Source organism: Pristis pectinata, chromosome 9 (assembly GCF_009764475.1).
Source record: "Pristis pectinata isolate sPriPec2 chromosome 9, sPriPec2.1.pri, whole genome shotgun sequence".
Taxonomy (NCBI): domain Eukaryota; kingdom Metazoa; phylum Chordata; class Chondrichthyes; order Rhinopristiformes; family Pristidae; genus Pristis; species Pristis pectinata.
In genome coordinates, this window is record NC_067413.1 from 99956611 (window position 1) to 99972154 (window position 15544).

At 39.8% G+C, this 15544-nt stretch overlaps 1 protein-coding gene across 1 annotated transcript in view; it reads left to right on the plus strand.

The window, feature by feature from the left end:
• The window catches only part of si:dkey-22o22.2 (neural-cadherin), a 209558-nt gene that overhangs the window by 108796 nt on the left and 85218 nt on the right, over positions 1–15544 (plus strand). Inside the window, exons 5-7 of the mRNA XM_052022628.1 lie at positions 1194–1305; positions 10335–10584; positions 12092–12234. Coding sequence (XP_051878588.1) covers positions 1194–1305; positions 10335–10584; positions 12092–12234 — 505 coding nt within the window. The remainder of the gene's footprint in view (positions 1–1193; positions 1306–10334; positions 10585–12091; positions 12235–15544) is intronic.

Sequence of the window (15544 nt, forward strand, 5' to 3'; positions counted from 1 at the left end):
TGTATAAGATGATGAGAGGCATTGATCGTGTGGATAGTCAGTGGATTTTTCCCAGGGCTGAAATGGTTGCCACAAGAGGACGTAGGTTTAAGGTGCTGGGGAGTAGGTACAGAGGAGACGTCAGGGGTAAGTTTTTTACTCAGAGAGGGGTGAGTGCGTGGAATGGGCTGCCGGCAACGGTGGTGGAGGCGGATACGATAGGGTCGTTTAAGAGACTGTTGGATAGGTACATGGAGCTGAGAAAAATAGAGGGCTATGGGTAAGCCTAGTAATTTCTAAGGTAGGAACATGTTTGGCACAGCTTTGTGGGCCGAAGGGCCTGAATTGTGCTGTAGGTTTTCTATGTTTCTAAAGTAAGAGGAGGAAGCTTATTACATTGTTGAAGTGAAACTTCTGCTAATTTCAGGTGACAGATTAAAGTTAAGTAGCATGTCCCACTGATTTACCAGTCACTTTAATAATGATACATGCTGTGGGTCGCAGAGCATAGTTTAATGTAGGCCACTTTTCTTAGACTCATTGTGGAGCTTGAATAAATTGGATCTTTATACTAGTCCAATCACTGTGCGTTCATTTCCACCACCTCGACCTTTTACTGGTAAGAACCCCTTGATGACGCAAAGACATGCTTCCTCCTGAAAGGTGCAGCTCGTGAGCAAGCTTACCATTATGAATGCTAGATCATTCATCATATGTTAGTGCTGTGTTCATCTGCATCACATGCATAATGTTACAAAGATCCCTGTTTAAATTCCCTTTCCTGATGCATAGAGTTGAAAAGTCCATTGTCTATTTATATTGTTGAACTACAGAGCTTTAACTTTTAATTTATCAATATCTGATATGTTGTTCTGCCAGTACTCCTATTGCTTTTTCTCAGCATTCCCTCCCTCCCCCCCACCCCCCAGGTATAACCAGGCTGAAGATCTGGTGAGGGACGCACTCCTTTTGCAGTTTTCATTGCTGATTCGTTACTGCAGTGATCCTGCTAGAACAAATTATAAGTGAAAACAGAAAATGTTAGAAACACTCAGCAGGTCAGGCAGCATCTGTGGGAGAAACAGAGGTGATGTTTCATGTCAAAGACACTCTGTCAGAACAAATTATACTTGGCCACATTTGACAGGTTAACTAAGTTCTATTTTGCCCTACTTAGCTTCTGATTTCCATTGTTTGCTGATTTTATTTTCCAGGTAGTAATTCACATCATTGATGAAAACGACTGTACACCAGAGTTCCTGCATTCTATCTACAGCTGTGACAACATTCCTGAAAACATTCCCATTGGCACCTCTTTGCTGCAAGGTTGTACATATGCTTCTTCTGAGACATGCATGCATGTGTGATGGTACTTTCTCCTGCTTCTGAGTTAGAATATCATTGGGTCAGCTTCCTCAGGATCTGAGTGTATAACAAGGCTGACAATCAGCTCAAGGGAGATGGGAAGCCAAAGCCCCATTCAATTCAATGGGAAATTGAAAATAAGCAGAGAGTTTCACGGTGTCCTGAAGAACTGCCAGAAAAGCCAGATTACACATTAACTGGCTGCTACATTTTCCAACATACCCCTGCCCTGTGCACTGTTGAGGGAGTGCTATAGGATGGTTTCTGGCAGATCAAATGAAGCATTATGTAAATGCAAAATTTTCATACACTTCAGAAAACTAAATTGCTCCAGGTTGTGTTCAGTTTATTTTCCTTCACTAATATGTTTGTGGAGGTTTTTCCTCATAATGTGATAACAGTGCTATGAATAAATATGTGTACTATTCACAGAGATCCTGTGCCAGCTGTAATCACTCACAGATCAGGCGCGGTTAAACGCAGAGTCAAGCTTCCCTCAGTCTTTCTGAACAACATGAGGCAGGTTCAGTCTTGGTACCTCCACGTTTTCTTGTCTCTTTCTTTTTGAATGATCAGCAGTTTAGTGCTAGTGACTGCTAAATTCGCGTGAGTTTTAAACAGTAGAATGATCCCACTAGGAACCTAGCTGAAACTAATTTAAGAAGAGAGATGAGTGGTGGGCATTCATTTCTGGGTTATCAAATTTGTCTGTGCTGCCTGCAGTTAAATGAGGTAGGATTAATGATAAGTTAAATCAGTTTGAGTAACCAGAAAAATGCTTTCATTTAGTAGGTTTTTGCAGTTTAAAGATTTGTCTGAATACTTAAGCAACTCCTGGTATGGTAATTACTTTCGATATGTGCTGTTTGTGAAGGTAGATAAACAGCATTATCAACGTTGTTGAATGTAAAAGCCATCCAATTGCAAATTAATCTGCAAAGTTATCATGAATACCTGCAGTTTGTGTGAAAGTCACTAACAATTTTTCAATTTCAGAAATGCTAAGGTTATCTGTTATGATTTCTCTTGCTGCCTAAGGCATCATTCCAGAATGTATTTTACTTACTAGGGTGTTCAAAACCAGTGTATTGGAATTGTTATCTCTCATGGATTGCTTAAAATCAACTGAGATTATATTTTCCTTGGTATATTTAGACAGTGTGTTCTACTTAACTCATAGAAAAACAGTGAAACAGAGGGTTACAGTCATTAAAGGAAGACCTTTAAATAGTCTAACAAACAAGCTGCTGCACGCACCCTTTTTTGCACAAAATGTATTCTAACAAAGACATAATACTACATATTGGCTGCACAGTCACCAAGAGGGCCAACAGAACACATGATGCTCTCCCACAACTGATGTAACATTTCCCTGACTGCAATGTGCAAGCACATTTTAGCAAGCACACCATGTTTTATATATAAATTGCATCAGCTTTAAAGTTGTGCTTTTATAATATATTCTTTTAGAGGGAGAGTGAAAAACTGTGTGATAACTGAGAGAAGACAAATGCCATAAGGATATATCTGCCCACACCATCATTGTTCTTAGAACTCACACTGTAAAATTGTTAGTGTATTGTAAGTGGTGATTAAAACAAAAGCTATTCTTGAGATGAAAGCATTTGAAAATATACCAGGGGACATGATATTCAATTGATTCAGAATTGGATGAATAGTTATACTTTAATTGAATAATTTAAAACATTTTCTGGAATTAAGTCAACAAAAATTAAAATGTTTCAGATCTTGTCCAGTTGTTTATATTTGAAACACTAGTGTAGATTGTAAAGTGAATGTATCCAGGGCATGTGTAAAATGTTATGGCAAATCGTGGATCTAGTTATAACAGGAACTGAGTGGAGCCTGGTGTGGTGTTTTCATTAGAGGGATCCTGGAGATGTCCGTGGAATGAGCCTCTTGTTAAAATCTCATCTGGGTTCTTTATTCAGGCTCTGAGCTTCCTTGTTGTATCTGCTGTAATTTGAATGTTGACACATCTGCAAGGGCTGAAAGTTATTTGTTTGTAAGATTAAGGCTTTCATATCCATCAACAAAAACCAAAGCATTTGCCTTTTATTGCTGCCATATTGTCAAGAGTGAAATGAAGTGAGTTTTCTTAATGCGGTGACAAAGCTGGCAGAACTTTTAATGATGGAAGTTTCTCCTTTGATTATTTTCAGGTCACTTTTGAACTGGAAATGTCAACATTGACTCAATTGGCTGTGCTTCATTCATGTATAAATAAATGAGATTTGAGCTTTATAGAGAAGGCGATCCTGGAAAAGTACATTTAATTAAACTTTCTTGCTCCATTAAAAGGAATATTTAATGAAAGATTACTCATGTCAAAGAAAAATATGAGATTGTTCAAATTAAACCGCCTCAGCAGGAGTGAAGTACTGAGAGGATTTGACATCATTGAGCATACCAGCTAACTTTTTTAATGAGATGGCATTTCAAGTTTGCTGAAGTATTTCCTCGTACCTTGAAACTTCCAAATAGCTTGTCAGCTTACCTCAAGGGATATCAGATTTCATTTTAATATGCATTAACTTCTGCTGTTAAACAGCAAGTTTGTTGCCAGCACCATGCTGATAATGGTGTGTATTTCAACCAAATTGTAGTAAAATCCTGTTGAACTCAAAATATGAGCATCCATACTACTTCTGTTGAGGCTTTTAAGGCAGATGGCCTAGCGATGGGGTAGCATTGTTATACCATGCTGCTCTTGAGTTTTGAAGGAAATTGATGTGCACTGCTGTAGGCAATTATAATATTGCCTTGAGAATGAAGCAGGGTTAGGCTTCTTTAAAAATTAAAGATATTTTCACAACATTTTCTGTCAATTTTCTTCCTCCTTGTGCTGAAGGAGTTGATAGCTTTCTGGTGTATGACTCCAGGGCACTAAGGAACCTGCCTAAATGACTATTCTTCACTCACAGGCCTACTCAGTGAATGCTGGCAGACTACTTGATTGGCAATCTCACTGCCCTTACTAAATGTTCATAAATCCATTGGGGACTATAGGTGTCGAGGTTGATTGGGCAACTAGGTCAATTTACACGTTACTTGTTTAGTGGTTGTGTTATTGTCAGGCATTCTGTACTACTAATCCAGGGAACATGATCTCATAATGGAACTTTGAGGACCTGAATTCATTTTTTTTAGTAAATCTGAAATAACAAACTGGTATCAGTAAAAGTGACATTAAAACCTTTATTTGGTGGTAAAACAGTCCATTGGCTATAAAATGCACTGCAGAAATTCACTAGTTCTTCTTAAATAGCACTTCCTTAAATTCATAACTACTCCTCCTTGAAGGACAAGGGCAGCAAGAAGATGAGAACACCACATCCTTCAAGTCCAACTCAAAGGGACACACCATACTAGCTTGGAAATGTATCATCGTTCCTTCATTGTTAGTGGATCACAATTATGGAATTTCCTCCTAATGTACCTTCACCACGTGGATCGCAGTGGCTCCAGAATGCAGTGATGAGGGAGAGCCAGAAATGGTGGCCACATCCAATGAATGAATAATAAAAAAGCCAACTGTCTCATTAAAGACCATTAGCAAGGGAAATCAATTGCCCTCATGTGATCTGCTTCACTTAGAAGTATCTCTAAGCTCCACAAGAATGTTTAACCAGCAAGTGATTAGGGATTGGAAAGCACTGCCTTGGGTTGCAGTGAAGGCAGATTCAATTGCAGCTTTCAATAGGGAACTGGATGAGTAACTAAAGGAAAAAGAATTGCAGGATTATGAGGAGAGGATGGAGAGCTGGATGTATCTGGAACAAAGTTGACAGAATCAAGGGCCTTTGCTGTTGTAACCATTCTGTGATTAATTGCATTTATATAGCACATCTAATTTAATAAAATATGGTAATATATTTCAAAGGGGCCTAAATAAAATTTGATACCAAACCACATATATGGACAGAAAAGGGTGCTGAAATAAGTTTAAAGTATTGAGGGAGGAGAGAGGGGTTTAGGAAGGAAATCCAGGAGGTTAAGATGGTGGCAGTTGACGTTGTTAGTGTGATCGAAATCGTAGATGTACGAAAGGTTAGAATTTGAGGAGCACAGAAGGAAATTGCAGAGATACAGTAAGGCCACGGAGAGATTTACAAATAGTTTGGCATTTTTAAAATCAAGGCTCTGATGGATCAAAGTTGATCTAGAATCAGTGAGCACAGGAGTGGTAAAGAAATACATCTTTTATACCAGGATTTGGGCAGCAGACATATGGGTAAACGTGGGTTTGCATAGGTTGTAAAGTCAGTGTTCAGGCAGCCCTTCACACCCAGGACTGTCAGAAAAGAACTATGATGAATGAGAATCAACAGGAGGATTGAAAATAAGGCAGAGCTGGATCCAGACCCACGCAATGTGCTCAAAGTGACCCACCGAGATACGGTTCTTCCAAGCTGCTTGGGCAACCACAGATGGGAAGTAAGTGCCAGCCTCATTGGCAGCGTGTCATCTTTGACAACTGGGAAAACCTCCCCCATCTTTTCCCTGGGCCCTAAGGCCAACTATACTGCAATTACCACCATCCAGTGTGAATTAACTCAATTAGTTGAGACTGAGATCAAATTGTAGTAAAGTCATAAATATTAATTTTCATATTTAAATTTATGGCATAAAATTAATGTGGAAAAATCATTAGCCATAAGTAGTTTACCATCAATAAATTTGTAATTATTTACATTAATGAATATCATGTCCTTTTACCCAATGACAAGGAGTGCGTTTATATCTAACAGAATGAGAACAAACACAGATAATAGTTCTGTTGAAAGTGCATAGAAGAGCAACGTTCTGGTAATTTACCAATCCCTTTAGCTGCTCCTCCTCACAGCATTAACAACAGCTGCTTTGATGCATCTTGATGGCAGAAGATGAGTTAATCAATCTTAGCCCAGGGTACAGCCAAAGGCTTGTGCTGAAGCAAAATATACTGTTAAATAAATTAAATATGTGATGGGATGTACTTCCTCCCTCTTTTGGCTCATTATATTAAATGAGTTTGAGGAATCTCAATTTACACTCCCAATGGGCACAGGTCCACATCTACACATGTAAAATATGCTTAGACTTTCTTATAATATTTAGAGCCAAGAAGTCATAGAGCTGGAAATTAAAATAGGCTGAATGACTTTTTTTCAGAAGATTGGGGTTCAGAGTTGTTGTAGTTATAATTTCTAAGTGTAACATTTGTTGGAATTTTCAAGATGGCAGCAATGAGGTATATTACATAAAGCCAAAGGGTTATTAAACTTCTTTTTCTTTTACGATGGTGTATAATTTACATAAGATTGGTATGGAATTATTCAAAAAAGTAAGCTTTTTTTTACTTCCAGTTACTTATGCCATTTCTCTGTGGTTTGATCCGACCATCTGCCAAAGTTATAGATGAGTAATCAGGAAAACCCTTGAGAAATACTATCCAGTTGTAGAAATTATCATGTTTTTCCTCATTGTTACATCGAACAGAACAGCACAGGAATAGGTCCTTCCGCCCTCCATGTCTACAGCAACCACGTTGCCAATCGAACTGGTCCCACCTGCCTGCACATGGTCCATATCTAGAGGATTCGGATATGCCCTGCCTGTTCATGTGTCTGTCTAAGTGCCTCTTAAACATTGCTATTGTATCTGCTCCCACCACCTCCCCTGGCAGGGTGTCCCAGGCACCAACCACTCTCTACGTAAAAAAACTTGCCTTGCACATCTCCTTTAAACTTTCCCTTTCTCACCTTAAAACTATGCCCTGTCGTATTGGACACTTCCACCCTGGGGAAAAAACTCTGACGGTCTACCCTATCTATGCCTCTCATCATTTTGTAAACTCCTATCAGGTCACCCCTCAGCCTCCAACACTCCAGAGAAACAACCCAAGTTTGTCCAACCTCTCCTTATAGATAATATACTCCAATCCAGGCAACATCCCGTGAACTTTTGCGCACTCCCCAAAGCCTCCACATCCTTCCTTATAGTGTGGCAACCAGAACTGCACACAATTCTCTAAATGTGGCCTAACCAAAGTTTCATACAGCTGCAACATGACTTGTGAACTTTTATACCCATTGACCCAACTGATGAAGGCAAGCATGCCGTACGCCTTCTTTACCACCCTATCTATTTTTGTTGCCACTTTCAGGGAGCTATGGACTTGAACCCCAAGATCCCTCTGTACATCAATGCTCCCAAGGATCCTGCCATTTAATATATACTTTGCCCCTGCATTTGACCTCCCAAAATGCAACACCTCACACTTGTCCAGATTAAACTCCACTTTCCATTTCTCCGCCCAGATCTATATCCTGCTGTATCCTTTGATAACCTTCCTCACTATCCACAACTGCACCAATTTTCATGTCATCTGCAAGCTTACTAATCAGACTGTCTGTATTTTCATCCAAATCATTTATATATATTATAAACAATAGAAGTCCCAGCAGTGATCCTTGTGGAAAACCACTGGTCACAGACCTCCAGCCAGAAAAACACCCTCTGCCTTCTATGACCAAGCCAATTTTGCATCCAATTTAACAATTCACCATGGATCCCATGGACTTATTCTTCGGAACCAACCTACCATGAGGGACCTTGCCAAATGCTTTACTAAAGTCCATGTAGACAACTTCTACTGCCCTCCCCTCATTGATCAGCTCTGCCACCTCCTCAACAAACTCAGTCAAATTTGTGAGACAGGACAGGACCTTCCCTTCACAGAGCCATGCTGACTCTCTCTAATCAGTCCATGCTTTTCAAATGCAAGCAAATCCTGCCGCTAAGAATCTTCTCCAATAATATCCCTACCACTGGCCTATACTTTCCTGGACTATTTCCTCTTGCCCTTCAACAAAGGAACATAACTGGTTATTCTCCAGTCTTCTGGGACCTTGTCTGTGGTTAATGAGATTACATCTTCTATGTGTGCTAGACCTTCTTTGATATAGTTTAAGGTGGTTCACAGGACCCATATGTCCAAGGACAAGTTAGCCCGTTTTTATCATCGTATAAATCCTATATGTGACAGATGTAATTTGAAGGTGGCCTCCCTATGTTTTGGTCCTGTCCCCTTTTGGAAAAATATTGGAAAGACATTTTTAACATTATTTCATCTGTATTGAACATTGATTTACAACCTCATCCTATTCCTGCAATTCTTGGGTTACCAATGATGGAATCTCACCATTTATCTGCTTCTGCTTGTCGTATGATCGCCTTTGTCACATTAATGGCCAAGCGATCCATTTTGTTCAAATGGAAGGATCCAATACCTCCCACCACTTTTCAGTGGTTTTCTCAAACTATAACATGTTTAAACTTAGAAAAAATTAGGAGTGACACTGTTGATCCTTCGCTTAAATTTGAGGAAGTTTGGAGTCCATTTATTCAATATTTCCACATGATATAAGCTGACCTTTCTCAGATCCCTTTCAATAACCCTTGAATACAGAGGAGCGGAGTTGACGACAATAATTTTTTTTTAATTGAAGAAATATCAGTCCAGTTTTTTTTAAGTTTTTGGTTTCTTTTTGGTCTATTATCAATTTTTTTTTATTTGGGGGTTCTTCTTTCATATAATTAAATCTCATTTCTTTTCAATCTTTCCTTTTGTATTTGTTCACTTGATAAGAGAACGGGAGGTCTAGGTTAATTTTTTTTTACTCCATGTGATTATATGTATTAACTGTTATGATTGCCATCCTGATCTCTTTACACCATATGTATAATTACTAATGTTATACATATTATTTTGTACTAATTTGAAAATTAATAAGAAGATTGAAAAAGAAAGAGAATAAAGAGGCCCTGGTGATCTATTCCCTTGCCTCCCTTGTATCCTGGGATAGATCCCATCAGGCCCCCAAGACATCCACCATAATGTTTTTCAAGATACTCAACATCTCCTTCTTGATACTGACATGCCCTGGAATATCAATGTACTGGTCTCACCATCATCCACATCCTTATTCTTGGTGAATACTCATTAAGGATCTCACCCACTTCCTCCATGCATAAACTCCCTTCTTTGTCCTTGAGTGGACCTACCTTTTCCCTAGCTACCCTCTTGCTCCTTATATACATATAAAATGTCTTGGGATTCTCCTTAAACCTACTTGCCAAGGACATTTCATGGCCACTTTCAGCCCTCCTAATTCCTTGTTTAAATTCTTTCCAGCTTCCTTCATATTCCTCAATGGCCTTGTCTGATTTCAGCTTCCTAAACCTTATATATGTTTTTTCTTTTTGACTATACTTGCAATATCTCTTGTTATCCAACACTCCTGAATGCTGCCATCTTTATCTTTTACACTCACAGGAACATGCTGGTCTTTAACCAGCTGGCCTTTAAAAGACTCCTCATGTCAGATATGGATTGCCCCCCAAACAACCACTCCTATTCTACTTCCCCCAGTTCCTGCCTAACCCTGTTGTAATTAGCCTTGTCCTACTTTCACACTTTTTATCCTTAACTATCTTAGAACTTGCACAATTATGATCACTGTTCCCAACATGCTCTCCCACGGAAACCGATCATATGGCCAGGCTCATTGTTCTTCAGTGTCAAAGAATTATCATTTCCTTTCTTTCATAAATTGTCTTCCTAAACCTCTCCTTGTTGCTCTTTCTCGACCTTAAAAATTCATTGCAAACCTTTTAACCTGAGTCATCTCCCCTAACTCATCTTACTCCTCCTATCCGGTATTCAAATCTTCACCCTTCTTTCTAACCCAGGCCTCGACCTTCCTGATGAACCTTAAGTCACCATGCTCCATGACACTGTAAATATTTGAAAATCCGTTGTTGTTATGTGTGCTTTCTTTGCAAAATATGCCATGTTTTACACTTGTAAATGCTATTGTGCGTATCTATATCATGTGCTAAATTTACTTCTAAGTGATATGATAAACATTTCAGTGCCCAAATGCTTTTCTTCATAACTGAAGTGCTGTTTTTTTTACACGTAGTGCTGGCACAGGATTGTGACACAGGGATCAATGCAGAGATTTCCTACTTCTCCCAGGTTGCTGAATTTGCCATTACCCCTCAGGGACTCATCAGCCCAAAGCAACAACTGGATTACGAACAACCCAACCACATGTATGGATTTGTTATTGCAGCTGTAGACAAGGGCCAGCCTCCTCGGACAGGAACAACGTCTGTGAGGATAAGAATAACCAACGTCAATGATGAAAGCCCCGTGTTTTCACAGAACGTGTATGTGAACTTCTGTCTGGGGAGAAGTAATCATTTCTTTGTTAAGGGAAAGGGAAAACTAAGCTGCTGGGAAGGGGAGTTCACCCCATTGTTATTATTCACTGTTTAAAGTATATAAATAAAAGAGCAGTTTTGGAACTAATTTTCTCTTCTTTGGAGATGGACAATTTTGTGTCCCTCCTGGAATAACTGAGCTGACTCATGTGGAAGTCAGTGCCCCACAGAGCTTGCAGTCTAAACTGGAAGCAATCCAAGAAAAAATAGCATTGTTGAGGTACTGCTGGGTACTCGGAGGATTACTTTTCCCAAATGAATTTCCTTTGAATCAGTCAAAGCATTCATTCCTGCAAAGGTGCTCAGATGGGACACTACTTTTCCATAAAATGAATCTTTAAAGTGGTTCTGAGTCTCCACTGCACAAAGCATCGCTGTTTAAGCTCATGGTATTTCATAAGATTTGTTCAATTTTTCAAAAATAGTACCCACAGAGGATTGCTTTATGCAGTTAGCTTGCCCTTCATGCTTTTCTTTTCCTTAAAATAATTCTAGAAGTTTTTCCTTCCCTTTATGTAACTGGCAGTATCAGAAACAGATGTTCTCAAACAGTACACTTTATTCATTGGAGCAGGATCTGGAAACAGAAAGTCTGTGTTTGTTAATGCTAGCACAATGTTCTTCTATTACTTTAATTTCTTGACACAGAATATAGATTAACTTGCACTTATTGTAATTATATTTGTATATAAAACCACTTGGATGTAATTTTAATCCTTGAGAAGATTGTTATTGGTGAGTTGGTCAAAGGGCATGGAATTTTCCCAAAAGCCTTGAGCTGAGCCATTCTCGTGGCTCAATTGGTAACATTGTCCTCTCTGAAAATGAAGACTGTGTTTAAGAACCATCCTAAATCACAAGCCCAAAATCCAGTTTGAAGCATTTGGGAGGCAATTGTAGTTTAGTATTTTCTGGGTGATATAAAAGATTCTGTGACATTTTCATAATCTCCCTGATGTTCTGGCCAATGTTTATCCAGTAACCTATATCGTAGAGATCTGTTAAGTGTCGATTATCATATTGCTGGCTGTGGGACCTTGATGTGTGCAAATTGGTTGTCAGGTTTCTTACATACTGACTACATTCACAAAGCACTTCAACAGCTTTAAAGTGCTTTGGATATCTTGAGGTTGTCAATATTTTCTCTTTTCTGCCTGTTTTCTGCAAGCTTTTCTTTTCCCCTATGAAGCTTTTGGAATGTAACCCTATATTTTTAAATACGCTGAAAGATGAACTCTTGATCTCCCAATCTACCCCGTCATGGTCTACCTGCACTGTAACACTTTCTTCTGCATTCTGTTTTCCTTTTTACTACCTTAATATACTTGTGCATGAAATTATCTGTCAAGATGCGTGCAAACAAAAACTTTTCACTGTATTTCATTTCACATAACAATAATAAACCAATGCAAAATTATGGATCTAATAGATTTTTTTCATCATTCACAAACAGATATAAGACGTTTCTTTCTGAGGATGCTGGGCCTGATAGCCTGGTTGCTACAGTTCATGCTAAGGATCCTGATGGTGACAACGTTATCTATACAATCACTGGAGGAAACCAAGAGAAAAATTTTGTGCTTGACAACCAGAAAGGTAAAATTGTGCAAACATCTAAGGCCTGGGTTGTTCATGTATGAGTTGTACAATATTATTATAACCGCTCACTGAGCTGCATAAATATCCCTACAAATACAAGGGACTGTACCGTTCTGTTACCATCAAATGAAACAGGAGAGAAGGAGGTTATTCATCTGAACTTGCCTTTACCACAGCCTTCCTGTACAAGAGTCAAATCCATGCCAAACTGGTGACAGAGCCAAATTGATGCACTAAATCATCAGGAAATATAAGTCATCAGGCATAAAAAAAGTCATTAAATGATTATGTGGGGTTGGTGTGATATATTGAAAGAGAGATCATGTTTCATAAAAAATATAAGAACATTTGATGCAGTAGCAGCTGTTCTGAGGCTGTAACTAGAAGGGTAAGTCAGGGGAACTGGTGGATATAGTATATGTGGATGTATTTTGGAAACCTGCATATACTAGGTACTGAGCAAAGGATAATGCTTTTCTCCTGACCAAAATGTTTTGCCTCACATTTTCCCACATTACGTTCCATTGTATCATCAACAAACTTGAATAACCTATTGAATAGCAGAGCAGGCTCAAGGGGCTAAGTGGTCTATTCCTGCTCCCAGTTTGTATGCCTGCAAGTTCTTAAGTCTTTCTGTGATTTTACAGGGATTTGGTGAGAACACACCTGGAGTAATATGTTGCAGTTTTGATCTCCTTACCCAAGGAAACGCATATTGACTTGAAGTCAGCGTACTGCAGATTAGGCTGATTCCTGGGATGAGGAGAGATTGAGTAGGAGTAATCCACTTATTGTTTAAAACATGAGGTCATTTCATTGAAACATATCAGATTCTGGGATCCTGTTTCTTCCGATCAGAGACCTTAGAACTAAGAAGCATAGACTCAGGGAAAATGGTAAACTATTATAGACTGAGATGGCAAAAGTCTTCTTATCTCAGACAATTACAGTTTTTGTTTTTTATTCATTCACAGAATGTGAGAGATATTTACTTCCGTTGCTAACTACTTAGAGCAAATATGTAGGGAAATCACAGGTGGGGACTGCCGTAGTGCGAAAGGATTAGATGTGGGAGAATTTGCTAAGTGTGTCCAAGGAAGCTTTCTGAAGCAACATGTAGATAGCCCTACCTGTGAAGAGATTACACTTGACCTTCTCGTAGAAAATGAGGGTGGGCAAGTGGCTTATGTGTCAGTGGGGCGGCACATTGTGAACCAGTGACCATAATGCTATTACTTTTAAAATAGTTATGAAAAGCGATAGGACTGGTCCACAAGTTAAAGTCCTAAAATAGGGCAAGGCTCATATTGATGGCATTAGACAGGAACTTGCAAAGGTTGATTTGGAGAAGTTGTTAGCAGGTAAAAGGATGTCTGGCAAGTGGGAGGCTTTTAAAAGTGAGATAGGGAGAGTTCAGGGCCAACATATTCCTGTTAGAGTGAAGGGCAAGGCTGGTAGGATTAGAGAACCCTGGCTGATGAGGGATATTGAGGCTTCGGTCGGGAAAAAGGAGACATATATCAGGAATAGGCAGCTGGGATCAAACAAATCCTTTGAGGAGAATAAGGGATGTAGGAGGATAAAGGAGGCCATTAGATACCCCTGGCAGATGAGGTGAAGGAGAACCCTGAAAGATTGTATAAGTACATTAAGAGTAAAAGTATAACTAGGATCAGTGTAGTCGTTTGAGATAGGTGAGGTCTTAAATGAATACTTCTTCTCTGTATTTACCTTGGAGAAGGACATTGAAGCGAATGAATTCAGGGAAGGGAAAGTGATGTCCTGAAACACATCAACATTGTGAAAGACTAATGTCAGCGCTCTTGAACTGCATAAAGGTGGATAAATCCCAGAGCCCTGACCAGGTGTATCCTAGGACATTGTGGGAAGACATTGCTGTGGCCCTCTCAGAGAATTTTGTGCCTTCATTAGCCACGGGTGAGGTACTGGAAGACTGGAGGATGTCTAATGTTGTGCCTTTATTTAGGAGGAGCTGTAAGGCCAAGCCAAGGAACTACAAGCCAGTGAACATAACATCAATGGTAGGATAGTTACTGGGGGGGATTCTGAGAGACAGGATCTACCTGCATTTGGAAAGGCAAGGACTGTTTAGGGAGAGGCAGCATGTGTGTGGGAAGTCATGTCTCATGAATTTGATTGAGTTTCTTGAAGAGGTGGCCAAGAGGATTGATGAGGGCACGACAGTAAATGTTGTCCACATGGACTTTAACAAGGCCTTTAGAACATAGAACATAAAACACTACAGCACAGTACAGGCCCTTCGGCCCACAATGTTGTGCGAACATTTTATCCTGCTCTAAGATCTACTGTATCTAACCCTTCCCTCCCACATAGCCCCCTATTTTTCTATCATTCATGTGTCTAAGAGTCTCTTAAATGTCCCTAATGTGTCTGCCCCCACAACCGCTGCAGGCAGTGCGTTCCACGCACCCACCACTCTCTGTGTAAAAAAATTACCCCGACATCCCCCTTATACCTTCCTCTAATCACCTTAAAATTATGTCCCCTCATGTTAGCCATTGTCACCCTGGGAAAAAGTCTCTGACTGTCCATTCGATCTATGCCTCTTAAAATCTTGTGCACCGCTATCAAGTCACCTCTCATCCTCCTTCTCTCCAAAGAGAAAAGCACTAGCTCACTCAACCTATCCTCATAAGACATGCTCTCCAGTCCAGGCAGCATCCTGGTAAATCTCCCCTGCACCCTCCCTAAAGCTTCCACATCCTTCCTATAATGAGGTGACCAGAATTGAACACAATACTCCAAGTGTGGTCTGACCAGAGTTCTATAGAGCTGCAACATCACCTTGTGGTTCTTGAACTCAATAACCCTGACTAATGAAAGCTAACACTCAATGCACCTTCTTAATAACCCTATCAACCTGCGTGGCAACCTTGAGGGATCTATGGACGTGGACCCTAAGATCCCTCTGTTCCTCCACACTACTAAGAGTCCTGCCGATAACCTTGTATTCTGCCTTCAAATTCGATTTCCTGAAGTGTATCACTTCACACTTGTCCGGGTTGAACTCCAGCTGCCACTTTTCAGCCCAGATCTGCATCCTATCAATGTCCTGTTGTAATCTACAGCAACCTTCTACATTATCCACAGCACCACCAACCTTTGTATCATCAGCAAACTTACTAACTCACCCTTCCACATCCTATCCAAGCCTTTGCCAAGGTCCCAAATGGTAGGCTGGTCCAGAAGGTTAGATCACATGGGATCCAGGGTGAGCTAGCCAATTGGATACAAAATTGGTGGTGGAAGAAGGCAGGGGGTGTTA